General features: G+C 37.8%; 2 protein-coding genes across 2 annotated transcripts; both read right to left on the minus strand.

Annotated features, from left to right (window-relative positions):
- Nucleotides 1-1668: 1668 nt before the first annotated feature.
- Nucleotides 1669-14940, minus strand: LOC306880397 (matrilin-3-like; the record flags this gene model as incomplete). Its single annotated transcript, XM_079433886.1, has 4 exons — nt 1669-1784; nt 4684-4809; nt 5725-6300; nt 14784-14940. 4 exons carry the CDS (start codon nt 14938-14940, stop codon nt 1669-1671), a joined length of 975 nt encoding a protein of 324 aa, XP_079290012.1.
- A 246-nt stretch (nt 14941-15186) lies between these two features.
- LOC306880287 (lysosomal-associated transmembrane protein 4A-like) lies at nt 15187-20599 on the minus strand. The gene is made up of 7 exons (XM_079433732.1): nt 20226-20599; nt 19032-19152; nt 18768-18844; nt 17582-17704; nt 17382-17477; nt 17202-17300; nt 15187-16330 (listed from the first exon to the last, which is right to left on the minus strand). Exons 1-7 carry the CDS (start codon nt 20349-20351, stop codon nt 16256-16258), a joined length of 717 nt encoding a protein of 238 aa, XP_079289858.1. The 5' UTR covers nt 20352-20599; the 3' UTR covers nt 15187-16255.
- Nucleotides 20600-23345: the final 2746 nt, after the last annotated feature.

Raw genomic sequence — 23345 nt, forward strand, 5'->3', positions numbered from 1 at the left:
CAAGACAGCAGAACTATTGTAGAGCTTATTTCAAAAAGAACTGTGAATGTTTTTAAGAGGTGAAGAGTTGAAGAAATACACCGATGGCGCCTGGTGCACCGTCACCTAGACTTCAGTGAACTTCGAGACCTCGAATCTAATGATCTTTGCTCACCCTTGTTATGACCCAAATATTGGTGTTTGCTGTGAGAATTAACATGTTACATTGAAGTCTCATGTGAGCAAAGCCTTGAACAGTCCTGATCTCTCCTCTCCAAAATATTTCTCTCATTGCATCTCCTTGCAACCAGATGAATACTTTCTTTGTTTGCTTTAACGGGTGATTGAGAAATATCAGTTGATGCGTTCTTGAAAATATCCCAATTCCTGTAGGTTGTGAATCGATTTTAGATTTTGAGATGAAGTTCTCTGTCTGCCTGAATCTGTGGGATGTTCAAATGTTTGTGTAGCATATATGTGTGATTAAATAGATGAATATCCTGATCAGGGGAATTTCACAAAGCTTGTCAAGAACATGTTTTCCTGCAGTTCACCTGGCCAGCGATTATACGATTATGTTTAGTCAACGGCTAGACTGAAGGTCTACAGTTGGTCTGTAATGGTTCAGATATTGATTCAAGCACATCTCACAGTGGTTGCAGACAGACAAGTTCTTCACATCTTACTGTTAAACCTATAGTCTGTCTAGCTGAACTACGTGAAGATGATTTCTATAGGGACGCCTGTATCGTTTCAATACACTGTGAGCTATGAAATCAAGGCAAATATTATGAACAAAGAGACTTTGAGACTGTTGATTAAAAGTGTTACAAGTTTTAATATAATGATTATTACTGCTTGGTTATAAATATTGTAGACTACAATGTCTTTATTTAACTTTAACTGTATACATGGGAGTCTACATAAGATTAAACAATAAAAATATGAACATTATTTCTTTGACATGAACATAAGCAATAAAAAATACACCTTTGATAATGATCCTTAGTTACAATACGTGGTATAATTTAGTCTATTTAAATGCAGAGATTTCTTTTGACCATTTCTGGGACGCAAAAGAACATCATTATACATACATTCCAGCACTTCATGCAAAATTTTATCTCTTGTTAATATTACTTACTATTTGAATATGGTTAATATTCTTTTTTTTTGGTAACATGTGGTTTAAGAAGCATAATCTGAACATCAGCCACGATCCAGTTTTAAAGCTACTCTTGTGATCAGTGTGGCCCATGATGAAGCTTCGGTGATGAAACAGAAGCCGTCTTGTTGTCTAGTGCTTCATATCCACTCCAGTAATTGCTGAAAGTTCACAGAACACGTTGACCCCTGATGAACGGAAGTAAAAATCAAACTTTTAAATGTTTAATCGGCTTAAATCGTGTCAGAGAATCAATGCTTACCAAGAACTGCTCCGTTACATGCGTCCCAGCATGTTTTCCATTTGCTCAACCTTTCTTGTGACAGCAGCAAGTATAAAGACTGTTAAGGTTAAAGGGTTTGAAATACACTGTTTCCAGAAACAAATGTAAGTAATTAAGCTCAGCAAATGATGTTAGAATTAGGATTTTTGTGTGAATTATTCATTCTTTGTGGGAAATGTAGTTCCACTAAAGGCTCTAATGTATTTCGAGCATAACTGATGAACGTTATTGACTTGTGATGTTATTTCAAAAGGATATGTTTGGCGTTGAGGTCCTGTAGGGAGGTTTGTGTCTGCCTCTGGAAAGCCAGTTGGGCCTCACACATGCAGGGGTCCTGAATGATCTCCACTTTCACCTCTTCACATCACAATCAAACAACAAACATCACAGAAATACCTCGAAAAAGGTGATTTGAATTAGGGGTAATTATAGATCAAATTATTTACCCCGCAGGCACAAAGTGAAAGTTCCTTAGCAAATATGTAACACTTTTAATGTAACACGTTTACGCAATGTTGTTCTTTTCTGAATTTCTCACAACATTGTGAGAGTGTTACATATTATGAGTTTACATCGATGTTGAATCAGTGTTCAACTGACTCAACATGTCAGAAATTACAAGACACTGACAGATGAAGTTACCCTAGTGACTACAATTTATTTTAATGAATGATTTCTGCAGGATCATGACTGGAGTAATGGTTGCTGAAAATTCAGCTTTACCATCACATGAATAAATAGAAAAAAGGTCTTTTAAATAACTATAGAATTTCACAATATTACGGTTTTAAATTTTTTTTTTTTTTATCAAATAATTGCATTGCTTGGTGAGTATTAGAGATGTTCTTCAAACATTCAAAAACATTTTAACATAATACAAGAAGACTTTCTGGTTGGGCATTGCCCACTACATAATATACCATCATGTGAAAAATACTAATGTTTTAAGTGTTGCTTGTTTGATTTTTTTTAATCTCCAATATTCAATGGCTATTCATTATTTCCAGTATCAATGCCTACTGGAATTTTTACCCATTTTTTCATAGGTATCATTCCTGCCCACAGCACATGAAGTGGATGGTTACAGAAAACACATGCTTGAATAGAACTTCTATTAACTCTTACGTTTTTTGGAACATGTTTTCTTGTCTTCTTGCAACACAAAACCCCGGGGGCACTCACAGTGATAGGAAGCATCATCGTTGACACAAATGTGTTCACATTCATGACCCAGCGCACAGTAGTCCAGACCTGCAATAAGTTAAAACTCTAGATCCCTGCAGCTAACAAATCTCAGCAACACATGACAGAAAATACAACTACTCCTTAAGAGAATATTCCACAAGACAAATCATTCTCAGCTCGCTACAGAAACCTATCATAAAATGGTATGATAGCAATACCATTTATGAAGGTCTAAAGCAGAAAACTCACTGGCACTACCATCTCCATCAGCTTCACTGGCTTTGAAACATGATTTCTTGTCCTGCATCAAGACAAAGCCAGCAGGACACGAGCAGTAATATGAAGAACCGCTGGAGATGCATGTGTGTTGGCAGTCGTGGCCCAACGCACAGGAATCCACACCTGAAATAAGCCATAGTGCCGACCAAAAGGTGGGGGATTTCAGAATATCCAATGGGACATGTTGCAAAATTAATATTTCTTTAAAATAATATTAATAGCAATCTGATCACAAGATAGGTCTAATGCTTTGATGGAATTTAATTTGATGTTTTTAGATCACAAAATGGTATGAATGAAGTCATAGTCATTTCTGATCGTAACTCACTAGCACTGCCTTCACCATTTTGGTTGCCATCATTCTTTTTGTTTCGGTCACTCTTGTGTACACTGTCACCATGTCCGTAAGCGCCAGCGCCTCTAATGGAGCACGTTCGCATGTCGTCATTCAAGACAAAGCCTGAGCGGCATTTGCAGTGATACGAGTTGCCACTGCTCACACAAATGTGTTGACAGCTGTGTCCTATTTCACAGGAATCCATATCTGGAACAAGCCATAGGACATCTACAGTAACACTGGCAATACTGTACAAGAAAATCTCCTTAAAAACAAACAAGTAAACATCAGGAATTTTCCATTGAAGGTTTTGGGGATTCGGTAAATGTTGTGTAAAACAGTGGACAATGGCATTATGACCAAGCTTATTATCTGATTTGAAGCAAGAAACCAATTCAATACTAACATTGACTCATCAATGAGATTTTTGGAAGTAATTGGAAAAATAAATGTGCATGATATTTTAATAATAAAATTGATTTTTTTTTAGTTTTGGGTTTTAAACTTAATTTCCAGACACTTTCAAGCCAACACGTAACCAATATGCACCCTGCTCCATTTGCATCAAAATGAAAAACTATCTGCCTGTAAAAATGAAGCTATGGTTTGTCATCTGTCTCAGACATACAGCAACACTGACACTGATGTTACTGCGATACTGTTTTGACAATGAAACAAGAAGAAGAAAGTCCACAGTAATTCAACAGTGACTTTGAATGGGTTGAATCAGTGGCTAGAAGTCCAGAATTCAGCTGCTAGTGAGCTGGATTGGAGGACAAAAATCATTACATTGCACACATTTAGCTAAATTACTGCTCTGCTCCAAAACCTAATGAGCTGCCTTGAAACAATGTACCTTGAAGCACAAAGACTATCAGCTACAAGATTATGCTGCCTTCTAAAAAATAATTCTAATGCAGCAGTGCATTCATACATGCAACTAATTAAAATAGAAATCTTTAACAAATATTTGTGCTATGTGTTTTTATTCTCATGAATTTTTGCGTGCTAATTTTTATGCTCATTGGACTCTTTTGTCAAGCCTCTTGTATGCTTTATGTGAAGAGCACCATCTGTGTGACATTAGTAAAGTGTCCCAAATGCCTCGTTTTTTTGAGTTTGCCTGATGGTTAGAATGCTGCCTATATAGGCAGTAGACAAAGCAGCTCACTATGTTTGGAACAGAATTTACATCTTCATGTAACCTGTAACTTAGCACACACAATAAAATAAATGATATCATATGATATCAAGTAATACAACAAGAACAATAAGCTGGCAAGCAATTTCTAGCTAAAGAGGTTAGTTAAATAGGATTGCTGGTATTGTTGCATTATAGGCATTCTCTATTATTAAGCTTAAATTAGTCATTGTTAGAGAAAATCAAATATGTTCGTACTAAGTATGTCTTCAAAATCTAAAGTAAAGCAGTTAGCATAATCTGCTGGCTCTTACGTTTTAGGGAACATGTTTTCTGGTCTTCGTTCAAAATATAGCCCTTCCGGCACTTGCAGTAAAAGGAGGAGCCACTGCTGACACATATGTGCTCACAGTCATGTCCCATTGCACAGGCGTCCAAACCTGGAACAAGCTTTCATTACTCGACTGGAGTGAGGAGGCCACTCTAGCAAGAGTAAGTTTATGTTAAGTTCAATTAAAATTAAATTGCTTTAGTTTTAAGGAAAAACAAAAAATGCTTGTCCTAAATGTCTAATGTGATAAGTCCCTTAAAGACACACTGGAAACTTTATGGGACTTTTATTGGGTCTTATATGATAATATTACTCAAATTATATGCCCTTAGTTTGCATAGCATTTAGCATTAAATCAGTATGTTATGATACTGGCTGATAGCTGCACAGAGCAAATTGTTTGGACACTTTGAAGGCTGAACTAGCAAGCACTTTTCTAGCACAGCACTTGATCGAGCAATTTTAATGTCCAAAAGATCGACTCTTGCCCTGAAAAAGACAAACAATTTTAATTATCCACAAACAGTCAAAAAGCTCTCAATTATCAGAGGTTTCTATGAAAAACATACTTGAAGTACACTAGTCTTACAACAATTGTGAAAAGACATTGACAATATTAAATACCGAGAGCATTCCAAGACCTTCATTCCACAAAAATAGGATGCAAAGCACATACATTAGATGATTCAAAGCATTCAAAAGAGCCAAACGTAGAAGAATGCTTCTTTGAATGATCGGTGGACTTTTTCAGCACTCGCATACTGAAGAACGATTTCCTTCAGAATGTGTTGCGATCCAATGATTCAAACTTCTGCAAAACAAGATAATTACCTTGAAAGCTATAATTCCAAATGATTATAACACATGGATTTAGTGTCTGAAGTAAACTACAACTTTAAATTTGGTATTCAGACCCAACTGTTTTCCAGAGAATGAATCATCACCCACTTCCAAGGACTGAGATATATCTTGTAAAAAAGGTAAGACATAGAGCCCCATCTCCCCTTTTTTGCATTAACCCTACCGCACAACGTCTCCCGGAACTTCGAGGTGAGCTTCTCAATGACACCGTAGGTCTCCACGTAGAACACATGGTCCTCAAGTGGATTGCTGGCCATGAGCTTCAGTGACTGCTTGTCAGCCCTGTCCACTCCGACTGCATAAATCTCAATCCCCGAAGCTCGTGCTGCAGCTGACACCTCCTCGACTTGGTCTTGAGGACGTCCATCGGTGACAATGATGGCAACCTTGGAGATGTTCTTCGATTTAGGCCGTGCTCCGGACTTTTCTGTGAAGGCTTCATCCATGGCTTTCTTGATGGCCATACCAGTCATGGTTCCCGCAGCAAGGGGTTCGATGCGGTTGATGGCTTGCTTTATAGAGTCCTTCGTGAGATGGTTCTTCAGCAGGAACTCAATTTTGACCGTGCTGGCATAGTTCACCACTGCGACACGTGTGGCATCAGGGCCAACGTCAAGAGTGTCCACCATGTCAGCCAGGAAGATCTTGACCTTCTCAAACTCACCTGGACGCACGCTACGTGAGCTGTCAATGATGAAGACCAGGTCCAGTGGGCGGCTCCTACATTGTGAATCTGTTGCTGAGAGTTAAGCAGAGATTGTTAAGCACTTCAGAATTTTGTCAATGTCGACATGATATAATGAAGACTGGCGTGTTAGTTCATTAAAGGATTAGTAAAACAACCAGATTTAGAGTTGACATTATATGTTTGAACCATTGGAATGGTAAATATATGAGTAAAGCATATTCTTTGCATGCAAACAAAAGGATTAGTCAAATTAGATTAGTCAGTTTACTAAAAACTAAGTTTGGTCACTTCTAAAACAAAACTCATTGGATTTGAGCAAAATGACATACTTTGACACGCTGGAATACTAGAATGCTTCTGGAATATGGAAAATTCACTTTTTCTGATATATACGGTACCCTACAGCAGGAATAAGCCATGACTCAGGATAATTGGGCCCTTAATGTCATTTTGCTTGGTCCACCTTTGCAACAAAGAAACCTTAAGATCCCTACCGCTTTAATGTGAAGTGTGTCCAGTCCTGCTACTGAAGGGCCACTGTCCTGCAGAGTTTACGTCCAATCCAGATTAAACACACCTGAACCAACTAATCAAGGGACTTTCGCACCCTAGAACTATTGGCAGAAGTACCCGCTTTTTGGCTTGTTTGCAATGCAGGAACTAGAACGTACTTCGTTCTAGGAACTCCATTTGAGGGAACTAAATTAGCTCCTACTTCAGAGTAGGGCAAAAAACAGTTCTATAGGAACTATAAGTGATGAAGGTCTTCAGAATTACTACATGTACATCTCAAAAAATTACAATATTGTGAAAAAGTTCATTTTTTCTTGTAACATTTCAAAAAGTGAAACTTTCATATATTTTAGATTAATTACATATAAAGTAAAACATTTCAAACTTTTTTTTTGTTTTAATTGTGATGATTAGAGCTTATAGCTCATGAAAGTCAAAAATCAGTATCTCAAAATATTTACATTTGAGTTTCAATTAATGAACATCCCTACAGTATAAATTCCGGGTATCTCTTGTTCTTTGAAACCACAATAATGGAGAAGACTGCTGACTTGGCAATAATCCAGAAAACAAACATTGACGCCCTCCACAAAGAGGGTAAGTCACAGAGGGTCATTACTGAAAGGTGTGGCTGTTCACAGAGTGCTGTATCAAAGCATATTAAATGCAAAGTTGACTGGAAGGAAGAATTTGGGTAGGAAAAGGTGCACAAGCAACAGGGATGACCGCAAGCTTGAGAATACTGTCAAGCAAAGCCGATTCAAACACTTGAGAGAGCTTCACAAGGAGTGAACTGAAGCTGGAGTCGGTGCATCAAGAGTCTCCACGCTCAGACATCTTCAGGAAAAGGGCTATCAAGCCACTTCTGAACCAGAGACAACGTCAGAAGCGTCTTACCTGGGCTGTGGAGAAAAAGAACTGGACTGTTGCTCAGTGGTCCAAAGTCCTCTTTTCAGATGAAAGTTAATTTTGCATTTCATTTGGAAATCAAGGTCCCAGAGTCTAGAGGAAGAGTGGAGAGGCACAGAATCCATGTTGCTTGAAGTCCAGTGTGAAGTTTCCACAGTCAGTGATGATTTGGGCTGCCATGTCGTCGTCTGGTGTTGGTCCACTGTGTTTTCTGAAGTCCACAGTCAGCGCAGAAACTACCAGGAAATTTTAGAGCACTTCATGCTTCTTTCTGCTGACAAGCTTTATGGAGATGCTGATTTCATTTTCCAGCAGGACTTGGCACCTGCCCACACTGCCAAAGGTACCAAAAGCTGGTTCAATGACCATGGTGTTACTGTGCTTGTTTGGCCAGCAAACTCGCCTGACCTGAACCCCATAGAGAATCTATGGGTTACTGTCAAGAGGAAGATGAGAGACACCAGACCCAACAATGCAGATGAACTGAAGGCCGCTATCAAAGCAACCTGGGCTTCCATTACACCTGAGCAGTGCCACAGGCTGATTTCCTCCATGGCACGCCGCATTGATGCAGTAATTCATGCAAAAGGAGGCCCAGCCAAGTATTGAGTGCATAGAAATTAACATACTTTTCAGAAGCCTGACATTTCTGTTTAAAATATCCGTTTTTTTATTGATCTTATGTAATATTCTAATTTTCTGAGACACTGAATTTTGGGTTTTCATAATCTGTAAGCCATAATCATCAAAATTTCAAGAAATAAAGGCTTGAAATATTTCACTCTATGTTTAATGAATCTATATAATATATGGTTTTCACTTTCTGAAATCAGTGACAAAATATTGACCTTTTTCACAATATTCACATTTTTTGAGATGCACCTGTAGAAGCTTCAAGGCATGTATTGGGGCTCAACTATGCAGGACATTGTCCCTCCAGACGCAGGACTGGATACCCCAGCATGAACAGATGGAGGGTTAAATGAAGCAGTACAGTATACATGGAATTATACCTGTCCTCCCTGTGATGGCTACCCTGCCGTGGGTAATAATCCTGTTTGGTGCCTCTGGTAATGATTCTTGTGGCACAGTAGACATTAGTAGGAACTGTGGTGGGGCGGTCTGAAGATATGCCTCTTGTGTCAAACTGGATGTTGACAGGGATTTGGATGAGATTTTTGGGAAATAAGGCCTTAATCTGTGAGTGGACATTGGGACAGGCTGAGGCGAAGCGCTTTGAGGATTTGTCTCTGGCATCAGTGTGGATGCTGGCAGGGATTCTAGGTAGGCACTTTGGTCATATGGCTCTAACGGTGATTGGGGTGGGATTCTTTGAGGATATGGCCCTCTTGAATAGGTGAACTTTGGCAAGGGTTGGGATAAAGTGCTCTGAGAGTACCTCTCCGGTGTAAAGGTGGATGTTGGCAGGGATTCGGGGAAGGTACTTTGAGGATATGCCTCAGGTGTCATGGTAGTGGTTGGAAGGGATTGGGGAAATGCACCTTGTGAATTTGGTTTTTGCGCCAGTGTTGACAAGGATTGTGGCATAGGTTTCTGAGGCAAGGAGAGATTCAAAGATTGTGAGGTTGCCAAGGTCATTGATGGCTTTGATTGGTAAAAACTTGTCTCAGGAGCAACCGTTGGAATGGTTGGCTGGTTATTTGTCGATTGCTCTGGAAGAACCACAGTTTTTTTAGGACCTATATACGGTTGTTGTGGTTGATTTGACACCACCGTTGACACGCCTGTACTTTCCCCTGATTCTCCTGTAAGTACAAGTGCTTGTTCTGGAACTTTTCGGCAAACTACTGGTGCCCATTCACCTCTCAGCTGCATGCGTGCCTCAGTTGGATACTGGTTATTATTTGTATTATACACCTTTGTGGTTGGTGTGTCTTTGAGCCAGTCATGAACTTTGGGTTGAGAAGGAGCTGTGGATCCTGGATAAACTACTGGGATTAGATGGGGCAAAATCTTCCTCCTCTGTTTGTTAGGGACATCAGGTCCATCTAACCAGTATTTACTCCTGTATACTACAGACCATCAGAAGGTTGAAGTGGAAGAGGAAATTAGCCAAACAGAAAGTCAGTCAAACAAATACAACAGGCATTGTTTGCAATGCCCTAATTCGTCATTGTTAAAACATTTTACAATACATGCCACTCAGATATCACACAAATGCTTTTTTTGTAGCATTCATGCACTTCAAGGAATAGTTCACTTCACACAATCATCATCCTCGTGTCATTTCAAACCTGTATTTATTTCTATCTTCTGCAGAACATGAAAGGAGATTTTTGAACAGCATTGGGGTCCAATAACATCTTTTGGACAAAAGATACATTTTTCAAAATATCATCATGTTTCAGGGGTGAAAAAAAAATCATATAGGTCATAGAGTAAAAGAAGACAGTTTTCATTTATGGGTGAACTATCCCTTCAGTGCTTAAAGGCACGGGTATATATGAAGGTAAATTTGGTGCACAACAACTCAGCATCCGTGACAGCAGAATTTGTAGATGTAGAGAATAGCCACACATGTGTATCAGTAAATTTGAAGCAACAAACAAAAGTCGCAAACTTGTAAATTTTCTTCTCTCTCCCACAAACACAACACAATAGTTACACCTTCTCGATTCCTTCATTTTTCTTTATGTTCAAGTTCGTGGATCTTATCGTCTGCAATGTCGGGGGTGTGTTTTGGAGCCATCATTACGGTGATTACATCAGCTCGTAAGTTAAGTTATAAGGTCAGTTTACCGAATCAATCAGGGAAGCAGAATAATTCTACACTGCCTCAGATGCAAGCAGCAAGGTAACGTGAAAATAGTAAAGAAAAATGAGTTAAGACACCGCTGACATGTACATCTTTTGTATTTTATTTTCAGGTTTTAATCTATTGGTAATGTCACCTGCATCGGAGGTGTAATGGAGTCTTTTCTTCTGATTGAATCATAGAGGCGGTAACAACAGGTGATTAAGCTGCCATATATTAGCCGAATTAGACCAAGTATCAATTTGACTGGCTGCTACTCAATAACCCACAGAACGGGGTGTATAGGAACAGACTATCAATATATAGGAAGTTTGGCTTACAAATATTATGAATGTTGTTTATTTTATTATAACCTGTAAGTTCTGTTATTGTATGGTAGTTTTTTCTCTGACCATAAACTACAATAACACTAACAGGATTGTGACTCTGTTACAGGAGATTGCTCCAAGCACAAACAGGGATGCTGACTATGAGGTACAGAATCATTAAATAGCCAGCTGTCCATTTTATTTAAATTGGGTAACTCAAAATACTTTTGATTTTACATTATATTTACATTCCTGCATTTGCCAGATGCTTTAATCCAAAGCAATTTGTGCTGCATTATGTACACATTTTATTGTGTTAAGTTACCCAAACAGTATTTTCAATTACTGCTTTTTATTATTATTATTTTCTAGTTTGTGCTCTGGATCATATCATCTGCAATACATTCCAGTTGGAGTTTTTTTTGTGATTGCCATCATAACAGGGATAACATGAACTGGTAAATTAGCCGAATTAAACTAGTTAAAGGTTTTTTGTTTGTTTTTAAATCGTTATCCATTCCCTGGGAATCAACCCCATTATTTCAGCAATATAATACTAAACTCACAATGTCAAATGCAGAAACATTAATTTATGCATTCATGACCTCGAGGCTAGATTATTGTAATGCTTTATTGGGTGGTTGTTCTGCACGTTTAATAAACAAACTCCAGCTGGTTCAAAATGCAGCAGCTAGAGTTCTTACTAGAACCATGATTACCCGAATCTATCAACACTGCGCTGGCTCCCTTTTAAACATTGTATACATTTTAAGATCTTGCTAATTACCTATAAAGCCCTGAATGATTTGGCACCTCAGTATTTGAGTGAGCTCTTATCGCATTATAGTCCTTCACATCCGCTGCGATCTCAAAACTCTGGCCATTTGATAATACCTAGAATATCAAAATCAACTGTGCGTGGGAGATTGTTTTCCTATTTAACGGATACTGGTTTGTTTTCCCCAAACTCTGGAACAGTCTACCTAACACTGTTCGGGAAGCAGACACACTCTGTCAGTTTAAATCTAGATTAAAGACCCATCTCTTTAACCTGGTTTACACATAATACACTATCGCATTTCTATAATTCAAATCCGTTAAAGGATTGTTAGGCTCAATTAATTAGGTCAACCGGAACCGGGAACACTTCCCAAAACACCTGATGTACTTGTTGCACTGTTAGAAGAATGGCATCTACGCTAAAATTAGTCTGTTTCTTTCTTATTCCAAGGTCACCGTAGCCACCCAGATCCAGACTGTATCCAGATCAGATGGTGGATCAGCACCTAGAGATGACCTCTACAGCCAGGACACCTAGATGAGCCCCAGAGACTGATCCCCAGTGAAGACCCTGTCTCCAAGACAGTCATTGGGACAAGACCACAGGAACCAGATGAGTCCTTTGCACAATTTTACTCTGCTGCAGCATGGAACAACCTGCTGGTTCATCTGGCCAGAGGAGAACGACACACTATTTCCCTGTTTAATACTGTAAAGCTGCTTTGACCTACTGTTTGATCTACAGGAATGCATTATAAGGAATGGATTATAAATTTAATGATTTGTGATGGATTATCAACTAATTATGCACCTTCCTTGTAGGTGCGTTCAGAGAGTATATTGTATTTTTAATTAATCTCAAAGTGCATACAGCACAAAATCTGGTAGTTAGGGCAAATTCTGTAAACACTTTTTTTTTTTTGTGCTTGCAGGTTCATTCCAGGAATCAACCCTGGTGGCACCAAATGCCATTCAGAGTCACAGATCAGATGGAATTCTGGAAAGAGTGCACAAAGACAAAGCATCAGCCTGAATCCCCTCGTGGTGTTTCTCATCAGAGAGCTTGTCAACACAACAACACAAACTATTTTTTACTGTATTTTATTTCTGTGAAGTCTGTTTTGCCATGCTGCAGATACAGTCATTACTAGTTACTCCTTTCAAAAGTAATAGTTACTTTCTGGCAACAGTAATTAGTTACACTACTAGTTACATTACTGTTTCTTCAAGCCCCACAGAAGTTGTAACTGTGCATCTTCCACATAAAATTCTTCTAGAATGTTACTAACAATATATTTCTGCCTCATCATTTGACCAATATCCCCATTGGATCGCAGTCAGAAGTTATTACAAACACTCAATAGTGATTAATACAACTCTTCTACTTGAATGTCACTATCAATCTCATTAATTGTCATGTGCAGCTTTAAGCTAATTGTAAGTTCTCCATTACATATACATTTCATTATGTATTTTATCAAATCACATAAGTTTGTAAGAAACTGTTTGATTTTTCAAAAAGATTTTGAATTATAGTAATATAATGTAGCACATGTTGATCAGAGGGATATGGGAGGGATGTAATGCCAGAGTAAAGTACAGCCACAACTTACACAAGTGTTCAGATCATCATTTTTCCTGACAAAATCAATATAATGCAATATTTCCATCTGCTGAATGTAAGCTTTTTCATATTCCAAGCTTGCCTGCTGCCATGGAGACATCACATGCATGTGCGATTCGTGAAAATTATGAAAAATCTAGGAATTATTTGATTTTTAGATTTTAAATCAGCGGGGTTGAGGCATCAAAAGTAACTAAGCTGTTTTATGGATAGTAACTGTAATATCACTGAAATCTTATTAGTAATTAGTCACACTACTAGTTACTGCACAAAGTAATATTATTACAGTAACTAAGTTGCTAGTAACTATAGTGGCCAACACTGATTAGGACTACTAGAAGGCTACAGGTAGACAAGTTTTATCAGGGTTGAAGCTAAACTCATTTAATATTTAAACTATAAACACATATACTGTACAGTATAACAGTGAGTGATTTCAGAAAAAGAAAAAAACAGAATAAGTTTTTTTCCCTCCCTGCTGATAGGCGCCCAAACTAGCTCTTCTTATTGGCTATAATCCTCTGATCTCTGAAGAGTGCTCGCCGTTGCTTCTACAGATGCACAAATCACTTTTGCACCATTTGTCACAGATATGTGGTGCAGAAGGGAGAGTGCGCTAAACTAGTCATTTGCAGGTGAAAAACAGCTTTAAGACTCGTAGCAGCAGATTCAAGCCGTTGTTATGTACTTGTGTTTGTGCTAGAAAAAGCATCTGAGGAAAAAAATATATATGTAAAAAAATATTCTAAAAGTGTGCAAATCTCATTGCAAGAATTCACATACTGATCTGTGGATGTAGATAATTCATCCGTGACTTCACATTTTTGATGCAGGTGTGTGAATGTGTTTTGCACCATATTCACTGCAGCAATGGTAGCAGAACATGTGAGAGCACGAGTTTCTTGATTTGGGATTCGTAGAATAGAATTTGTGTCTCTGCAATGAAGGATTCGAGAAGGAGTAACTATTGTGTTGTGTTTGTGGGAGAGAGAAAAAAATCATGGAATTATATATATATATATATATATATATATAAAAGTTTGCGACTTTTGTTTGTTGCTTCAAATTTACTGATACACATGTGGCTATTCTCTACATCTACCAATTCTGCTGTCACAGACGTTCAGTTGTTTTGCACCAAATTTACCTTCATAGGTATACTTCACCTTCCGCGTTCCGTTCCGTCTCGCGCAGCTTTCAAACGTATAGCCGCAGAAGAGTGCGGACGGACGGAGTGCTTTTGTACGCGCACCTTCCGCGCTCTCAAAAAATTGCCTGCACGCGGACGGTGTGCGCGGCTGTCCATGAGCCCTCTTGATGGCGAAAATGACGTAATGCGGACGGTGCGCGGACGGCCGAAGTATACTTTGGCCTTAAATGTGCATGTATTTTATTTCACATTTGCTATTATAAATGCACTAGACAAATTTCTAACATTGTGCATTGCACTAGAAACTTCCATTCATATTCATGTTACAGCATGCACAAAGTAAACAAACAATTTTTGTAGTGCATCAAGGAAAATAATGAAACCATTAATGTTCCATTGCAGTGATGTAGAGTAGTTCAAGATACAATGCAAACATTAACTGAGAAACATTAGAACTTCAGATCTGGAACTTACCTGCTGGGTTCAGCGTCCGGTGTGGAAGCGCATGATTTCTTCTTTGTGCGTAACTTTGTGCTAAAATCTGGGATGGATAGTTAAAGTCATAGGATTCACAGAGATCGACCAGCAGAAGAGAGAGGCAATATACCAAACTCCCAATGAAGGACTTCATTGTTTCTATGTTCTTCTCAAGTCTGCTTCAAGTTTGTGTGCGGTCCTCTCGTCTAACTGACACCAGTATGATTCCTTCAACATCCCAGACTGCACATTTAAAGGGTTGACAGGAAACGTGTCAGATTTTTGTCCAATCCAAATACAGAAGGGGGAGTCCCACATCAAATCACTTGGAATCTGACGTTTTATACTTACAGATGTAATAAAGTAATACTAATGAACCAAATGTCCACTGGGGGGAAAGTCTGATGGCAGATATGTTGTTTTGAAGTGTTTATTGAAGTAATTAGATTACAGAACATGTACAAGAAAAGAAACGGACCACAAAATAAAACAACATGCATCCATTGATTTATACAGCACTAGCAGTTTCCTTTTTTTTTACTCTATATCATTGTTCATGTGAGGATTCCTCTTGCATGTTAACCAGCATTACCCAGTAGTTACCATGAAAACAGATCACTGTGACGGCTGCCAACATGATGGTGTACAATGGTTCAATGGATGGAAAAGACACACACACACACACACACACACACACACACACACACACACACACTAAATACATAAACAAGATAAAAAGTGCTTTGAGCTTTCACGTTTCAAAAGAATGAAAGTCTTACATCCACTAATGAAGTACACAATGGAAAAAATATATATTTTAACCATCACACTGGATCGTCTAAACAGATTTTTAAACTTGCAAAACAGATTTAGGTGATTCTAAATGCAAGTGCCCTGTCAAGTTGTAGGGCAATGTTGATTTTCACAATACGTCCTCTACTATGACAATCAGGAAAAAACACAGCCATTGAAAAGCATGGAAAAATAAAGATCTCAAAGTGGCAAGTAAAGTGAAAGCTTTCATTGGTAAAAATTTAAAACGGCAGATTATCTGTCCCATCTCAGAACAATTTCATTAGTGATTGACTATGAATTATATAATTCGGTCATAAGCACAATTTATTGCAGAGCCCGAGTCATGATGTCCACAAAAGAGATGTCAAATCACAGATACAACACCAAGTAATTAAAATAAATCTTGCCACAACCACATGATCTCTTCCCCAACACCATGCCGCTTCAATCGCTTTCCTATAGTTTTACAAAAATAGATCTGCAGTGATGAACTGTTACGAGAGTCATGCGAAAGAAAGAGTCATGGATAAGTCTATGCAAATATGTAAGCTGCTGATGCGATGAGTGGACGCTGGGAGTCTAAACGCCATCCATGTGTTGGAATGGAAGGCAGGATCGAAAGGCAAAGATGGGTGTCTGCACTGGCTTTTACTGAAGAAACCAGTCAGGGGAATTCAAGCTGGCATGTAAGGAGGAGGAGGCTCCTTCGCTGGCATTGTCATGGCCATTTCATAGGTGGGAAGGATGTACTATGATAAAAAGAAGACGCCAATGAAACCAATCTGAAGTCATATTTCTGGACAAAACTACATGACACACATTCCTGTGGTAGCAAGCAAAAACGATACATCTGGGTTCTGTTGAGGACTGGTGAAAAGGAAACACTGCTCAAAACCTCTTTCGAAAGGCAAAGAGTGCCCTCTACTGTAACAGAGTGAATGGTGTATTTTAAGGGGCTACATTTTTACTACTGAGGGAGGTTAAGATCCTCTTCTTTTCAGAATAAAAGACCACTAAAAAAGGAAATCATTGTATCTGTTCCCATCATCCACTAGTACAACAGGCCAGTGTTATTACGGTGAACAGAAAACTATTAAAAATATTTTATTTTTTTTGGTAATTTAAATAAAGCTGAAAGTAAATAAAAATATTTGATGAAATGTTAATTTTAAAAAGTTAAAGTACTAAATATTATTAAAACTGGATTTTTTTTAAGCTACATAGAAATACAAAAACAAATTTTTTTTTTAAGGTACATAAAATTACTAAGACTTAAACTAAAATTAATAAGCATATATAAAAAAAGCTCATTCAATATTATACACCGGTGCTCAAAGACATTTTTTTTTCTTCAGAAAATTGTCCACTGATGAACTGTACATGTTTTAGAATATCAACAACAACATTGCACTACATCAATAATACATTTTAATTTATAGTATAAAGCCTGTTCATGATGTAGTGCTTGGATTGGTACAATGTTGTTGCTTATGTTGACGTTGTCAATTTAATAACTAATATACTTTCTCTAATTACAATATTATTTTTAGATTTATTCTAATTACAATACTCTGATCTAATATAATCTTTTCAACTCAAAGTAACTTAGAATGGACATACCTGAGGTGGGGTCTCAAAAGCAGGATAGACCGCAATCTCTGGAGTGTTCCTGTTGTTTATGTACTTATAGCAATTCCAAACACAGTTGATCAGGTAGGCCTGAAAAACACAAACACTCTAAAATAATCTGTTTTACATATAAAACATAACAGATTCGGTGTTGTGTGTTCATATATCTACCTTAAGGACAATGAGAATGGCAAAGAAGATGAGCACAAACAGCAGGAGACAGCTGGAGTCCAGAGAGAGCAGGTTGTCTTTGTATGGGAAGTCCGGCTAAAAGAGAAAGAGATCTTTTAAATTTAAGCGTTTTACATTAACTTCTAATGTCAGAGGCTTGAGAACAGACGGCCATCAGTGGCAGCAGAGGGCAGACTGACCAGCTGGTCCAGGTAGTCCTTGATTCTGGGCAGGTACGTAAGGGAGCTGATGGCCACCAGGCAGCTCAGCGCAAAGTCAAACAGCTGATAGCAAAAGAACGGGATGAGCCAGCCATCACGATTCTGCGTGAGAGGGAAAATGTGTCATGAGGTGGGTTTTTTCCCTTTTATTTTTAGACTGTTTCTCACCATTTTAATGCTGATGCAAACCTGTAAAACTCCAGGGAATAGTGAATCATCCAGTTTTTAAGCAAATAAGAGGAGCTGTGCTGAATAACTAAGTTCAGAGAATGCTTAACATGGAAAGGGAGCTATAAACAAGGCTGTGATATTTCACTGCCTATGAGGCCTAAAATTTTGCAGTCAGAGGATACACAGGGTCTAATAGACAGTTAAAGCTCAATGTTTACTCAAGGTAAAAAGCTCAGGGACCTTTTTCATAAAACAAGTTTGCCAAATAAGCCAGGTTTATTTCAGTTAGTCTGACTTATTGTCAGTTGATTTGATTCAAAATAAGTCAGACTAACTGAAATAAGCCTGGCTTATTTGGTAAACTTGTTTTATGAAACAGGCCCCAGGTATGGCAAATATGCGTTGACAACAAACTACTATACAACAAAAGTTCACAGATCCAACCTGTTTTTTAAAGACGACTTCAAGCAAGACTGTAAAGTACAGATGAACACAGTGGTGAAACGTATTTTTCTATTCTAGAATGCATGACCACGTCAAACGTTAGAGGAAAAAATTATAAATTTCATTGTATAGCCTTTAAATGTCAAAGAAAATGTACAATGTTTAACATAGCACTGCATTATATGCAATATTTGATATAACGTCTTGACAACCCTTTTAACCTTAATGCTGAGCTCTAATCATTTTCTCAAAACATATTTATTTTGTACTTTTTTGTGGAGATGTTTTTCTCTTGTGGACACTTGCAGTGTTTCTAGTCAAAAATGAGCAGCCTACAAAAAATTGCTAATAAATTTCTTACGCTATAATTTTGCCAAGATTTAAAATATGGTGATAATATATCATAAAAATTGAGAAATTAACAATGAAAGACAAATCGTGTAAAAGATTTTCAGCACAGCACAAGGGTTATTGGTGCCGATTTATTTTATTTGTTTTAACATAAAACAATTAACAAATAGCACAGATGTATCAATTTAAAGAAACTTACAGTAATGGCCCCATACACCATCATGGAACTAATGGTGAGCATAAGGAGAGAGATGGCAAAGCCCACACAAGCATTCTCTGTAGGGGTAACAGAGAGGTAACAGTGGTCATTTTAGAGATGATAAATATGAATAAAATTTAGTTGTTATTAAATAAAGTACAAAATATTATATAAACAGCACAGAAAGTATAATTATTTGGCACTGTATTAGTATTAAATATAAATTTACAGCATTTAATTATCGTAAAGATCCTATGAACGTACCTGACATCCTGTCCGAGGCAAAGTAATGCTCGATAACTTCATACTGTATGTCAACAGTGGGGACGTTCTCGGGGTGAGTTACTGCCACAGTCAACAGAATACCCATCAACAGGTTCACCACCTTTGGAGAGAGTGATTATATTAGTAAAAATGTAGATAAGATAGTAGACAATATTTAAACAGCTTAATGAAACCGAAAGTCTGATCATTCACTATGTCATGTGACTTCCTGGGAATTTTGTTATTGCACTTCAAAACAGAGATTCAAGATAACAGAGATCAAAACATTTCCTTCAAAAATCTTTACTTAGAAAATATAATTCAAACAATAAAAAAAAGTGAAATAATCTGCTGAAATTAAAACCAGTCAATCTTAAAAGGAAACATTTGGTCTGGTTTTCTGGAAACCAGAAAAGCTCCGTTGGTTTCAATGGGTCCACGTCGATTACTTAACCTTACGATGCTTTTGAGAAGCGCAGCCCAGGTCCAGACTTTGGCATATAATTATTTACAAATTAATTTCCCACTGACAGTTAAAGACAGATTCATTGATACTGCCAGTGCCATTTTATCCAAAAGCATTCATAAACCTTGCCAAACCACACTTAATGATCGTTTATTAGTTTAATTTTGTTTGTTTACAATCTAGTTAACCTCGTAATTACTCCTATATACAGTTATTACAAATAGTTACCCTGTAATATACAATAATTGCTATTTATTTCTAAACAATTTACTTGATCCAAACATACTTAGTACAAAATGATAACGAATTGAACTTCAACCCCATGACAGTTTGGTGAACTCAACCTCCGGCCTCAGTTAGCGTTTAGCGGGTTAACGTTAGCTGTCTAGCGTACAAATAAATGATAAATAAACGCTTCATAATAAACGCCACATCTTATTATCCTACTTCAATAAACCGATAAGGTTCTTAAAACGTGTTTAATCAACATACAGCACGTCTAAACACGTTTGCGTGTCTTATTTGTCGATATTTCCATTTCAAAACATTGAGTTAGCTTAGCGGTGGTTAGCATCGAGCTAACACGGCAGAGCCAGCCAAAAACATCCACACAGACGCACTTTAAAACATAGACACGCCTCTAAATGACGGGAGGAAAGGATATAGATGTATTTAATTTAAGCTTAAAACTACAAGACTATGTTTAATGAATGCTTTACGCCTCGTACCATGTACCAGGTACCCAGGATGATGGTTCCAGTCCGCACGTGACAACAGCCGCAGCAGCGCGCGCTGTACAGTCGGTCTCGAGACGGTTTGAAACGCATGTCGTTCTCGGTGCTTTGAAGAAACATCGAGAAAAAGAGACGAATCTTCCCTGTCAAAAACAGCAGCTACAATAACAGCGCTCGATCTTTCAGGCAAAACTCCCCCTGATGGCTGAGAAACAATGGGGGCGTGGCCAAAGCTAAATCATAGCGATGCCCGACTCGTTCTTTTGAGTCGGATCTTTTTAATACATCGGTTGAACTGGTTCACAAATTTGAAGTGGTCTGTGCAATTCACTCAGGAAACATATTGAATGAATCGTTCACGAATCAAACGGAACGCTTTTTACGGATCATCAGAATGAACATAGTGAACCGAGGATTTGACTGACGAGAAGTACAGCAAAAATTATTTATATGTGTGTTATATATATATACACACACACACACACACACACACACATACATGTATACACATGCATATATATATTTATGCACACACACACACATTTATATATATATATATACACACATACATATATACACATGCATATATATATATATATATATACACACACACACACACACACAGGCCACTTTATTAGATACACCTGTTCAATTGCTTGGTAACACCAATTGAAAGGGCAGGTCTGAGTATTTCAAAAACTGCTGATCTACTGGGATTTTCACGCACAACCATCTCTAGTGGATGGTTTTACTGGCACACTTTGGGCCCCTTAGTACCAATTAAGCATTGTTTAAACGCCACAGCCTACCTGAGTATTGTTGCTGACCATGTCCATCCCTTTATGACTACAGTGTACCCATCTTCTGATGGCTAATTCCAGCTGGATAATGCACCATGTCACAAAGCTCAAATCATCTCAGACTGGTTTCTTGAACATGACAATGAGTTCACTTTACTCAAATGGCCTCCACAGTCACCAGATCTCAATCCAATAGAGCACCTTTGGGATGTGGTGGAACGGGAGATTCGCATCATGGATGTGCAGCCGACAAATCTGCAGCAACTGCGTGATGCTATCATGTCAATATGGACCAAAATCTCTGAGGAATGTTTCCAACACCTTGTTGAATTATGCCACAAAGAGTTAAGGCAGTTCTGAAGGCAAAAGGGGGTCCAACCCGTTACTAGCAAGGTGTACCTAATAAAGTGGCCGGTGAGTGTGTGTGTGTATATATATATATATATATATATACACACACACACACACACACACACACAAGGCCTACATCAAATTAATTTAGAACCGATTCGTGGAAAGGAATCACTAACCCATCACTACTGAACAATACATGGAAAACGGGGCGTGGCTAGCCGGATCACGCGTGGAAATGGGCGTGGTCAGAGTTTAATCACGCATGGCTGCGCTTATATTTATTACTGCATTGGTGAGTTCTGAAGGAGAGATAGACAAGGAGGATGATGTGCATGAGATCACCCAGCTGTAGACAGACGCATGGAAGTTCAGGGCTGGATTCTTTTCTTGGAAAAGCTTTTATGAGTTTGAAGAGCTGTTATATAATAGATAAGATGCTGGAAATTATGTAAGAAATCAGGTGATATATCAGAAATAGAAGGTGGCAGCTTGCAAATATATATGTGTGACTGCTAACAGTAATTTTAGTGTATAATGTTGTATGATCTTGCAAAAAACAATTATTATTTTTTTTTTCACTAGACACTTTTATACACCTATACTGGTGAAAAATAATAATATAAAACGTGGACTCGTTTGACTAAGCTATATTTTTTTTATATAATCTTAAAAACCATTTGATCTTTTTTTATTTAAATTATTTGACATAACTGAATAAATTAATCTTAATACACAAATTAATATATAATATATATATATATATATATATATATATGTATACAGTCATGGCCAAAAATATCGGCACCCTTGGTAAATATGACCAAAGGTGGTTGTTAATCCTTTTGATCTTTTATTAAAACAATTCACAAAAATCTAACCTTTCACTGGATAATAAGAATTTAAAATGGGGGGAAATATCATTATGAAATAAATGTTTTTCTCTAATACACATTGGCTACAATTAACGGCACCCTTTTATTCAATACTTTTTGAAACCTCCATTTGCCAGTTTAACAGCTCTAAATGTTTTCCTATAATGCCTGATGAGGTTAGAGAACACCTGACAAGAGATCAGAGACCAATCCTTCATCCAGAATCACTCCAGATCCTTCAGATTCACAGCTCCATGACGGTGCTTCTCCTCTTCAGTTCACCTCACTCATTTTCTACAGGGTTCATGTCAGAGGACTGGAATGGCCAGCAGAAGCTTGGTTTTGTGCTCAGTGACCCATTTTTGTGTTGTTTTTGAGGTTTGTGTTTGGATTATTGTACGGTTGGAAGATCCAAACATGGCCCATTATAAGATTTCTAACAGAGTCAGTCACTTATTGATTTTTTATCTGTTGGTATTTGATAGAATCCATGATGCCATGTGTCTAAACAAGATGTCCAGGACCTCCAGCAGAAATATAGGCCCACAACATCAAAAATACAGCAGTATATTTCATTGTACACATGGGGTACTTTTTATCCCTGTGTTCACCAAACCCATCTTGAGTGTTTGCTGCTAAAAAGCAAATTTTTTAGTTTCATCTGACCATAGAAGCCAGTCCCATTTGAAGTTCCAGTCCTGTCTGATAACTGAATATGCTGGAGTTTGTTTTTGGATGAGTGAGGAGAATTTTTCTTGAAACCCTCCCAAACAACATGTGGTGATGTAGGTGCTGTTTGACCATTTTTTTAAGGTTTTCTGACCCCGAGACTCAACTATTTTCATCAATTCTCCAGCTGTGGTCCTTGGAGAGTCTTTAGCCACTCAAACTATCTTCTCACCGTGCATTAGGACGATATAGACACACGTCCTCTTTCAGGCAGTTTCGTAACATTTTATGTTGATTGGAAATTCTTAATTATTGCCCTGATGGTGGAAATGGGAATTTTCACTGCTGTAGCTCTTTTCTTAAAGTCACTTCACTAATTTGTGAAGCTCAATTATCTTTTGCTGCACATCAGAAATATA

The sequence above is a fragment of the Barbus barbus genome, assembly GCF_936440315.1.
Source record: "Barbus barbus genome assembly, chromosome: 14".
Classification (NCBI taxonomy): Eukaryota; Metazoa; Chordata; class Actinopteri; order Cypriniformes; family Cyprinidae; genus Barbus; species Barbus barbus.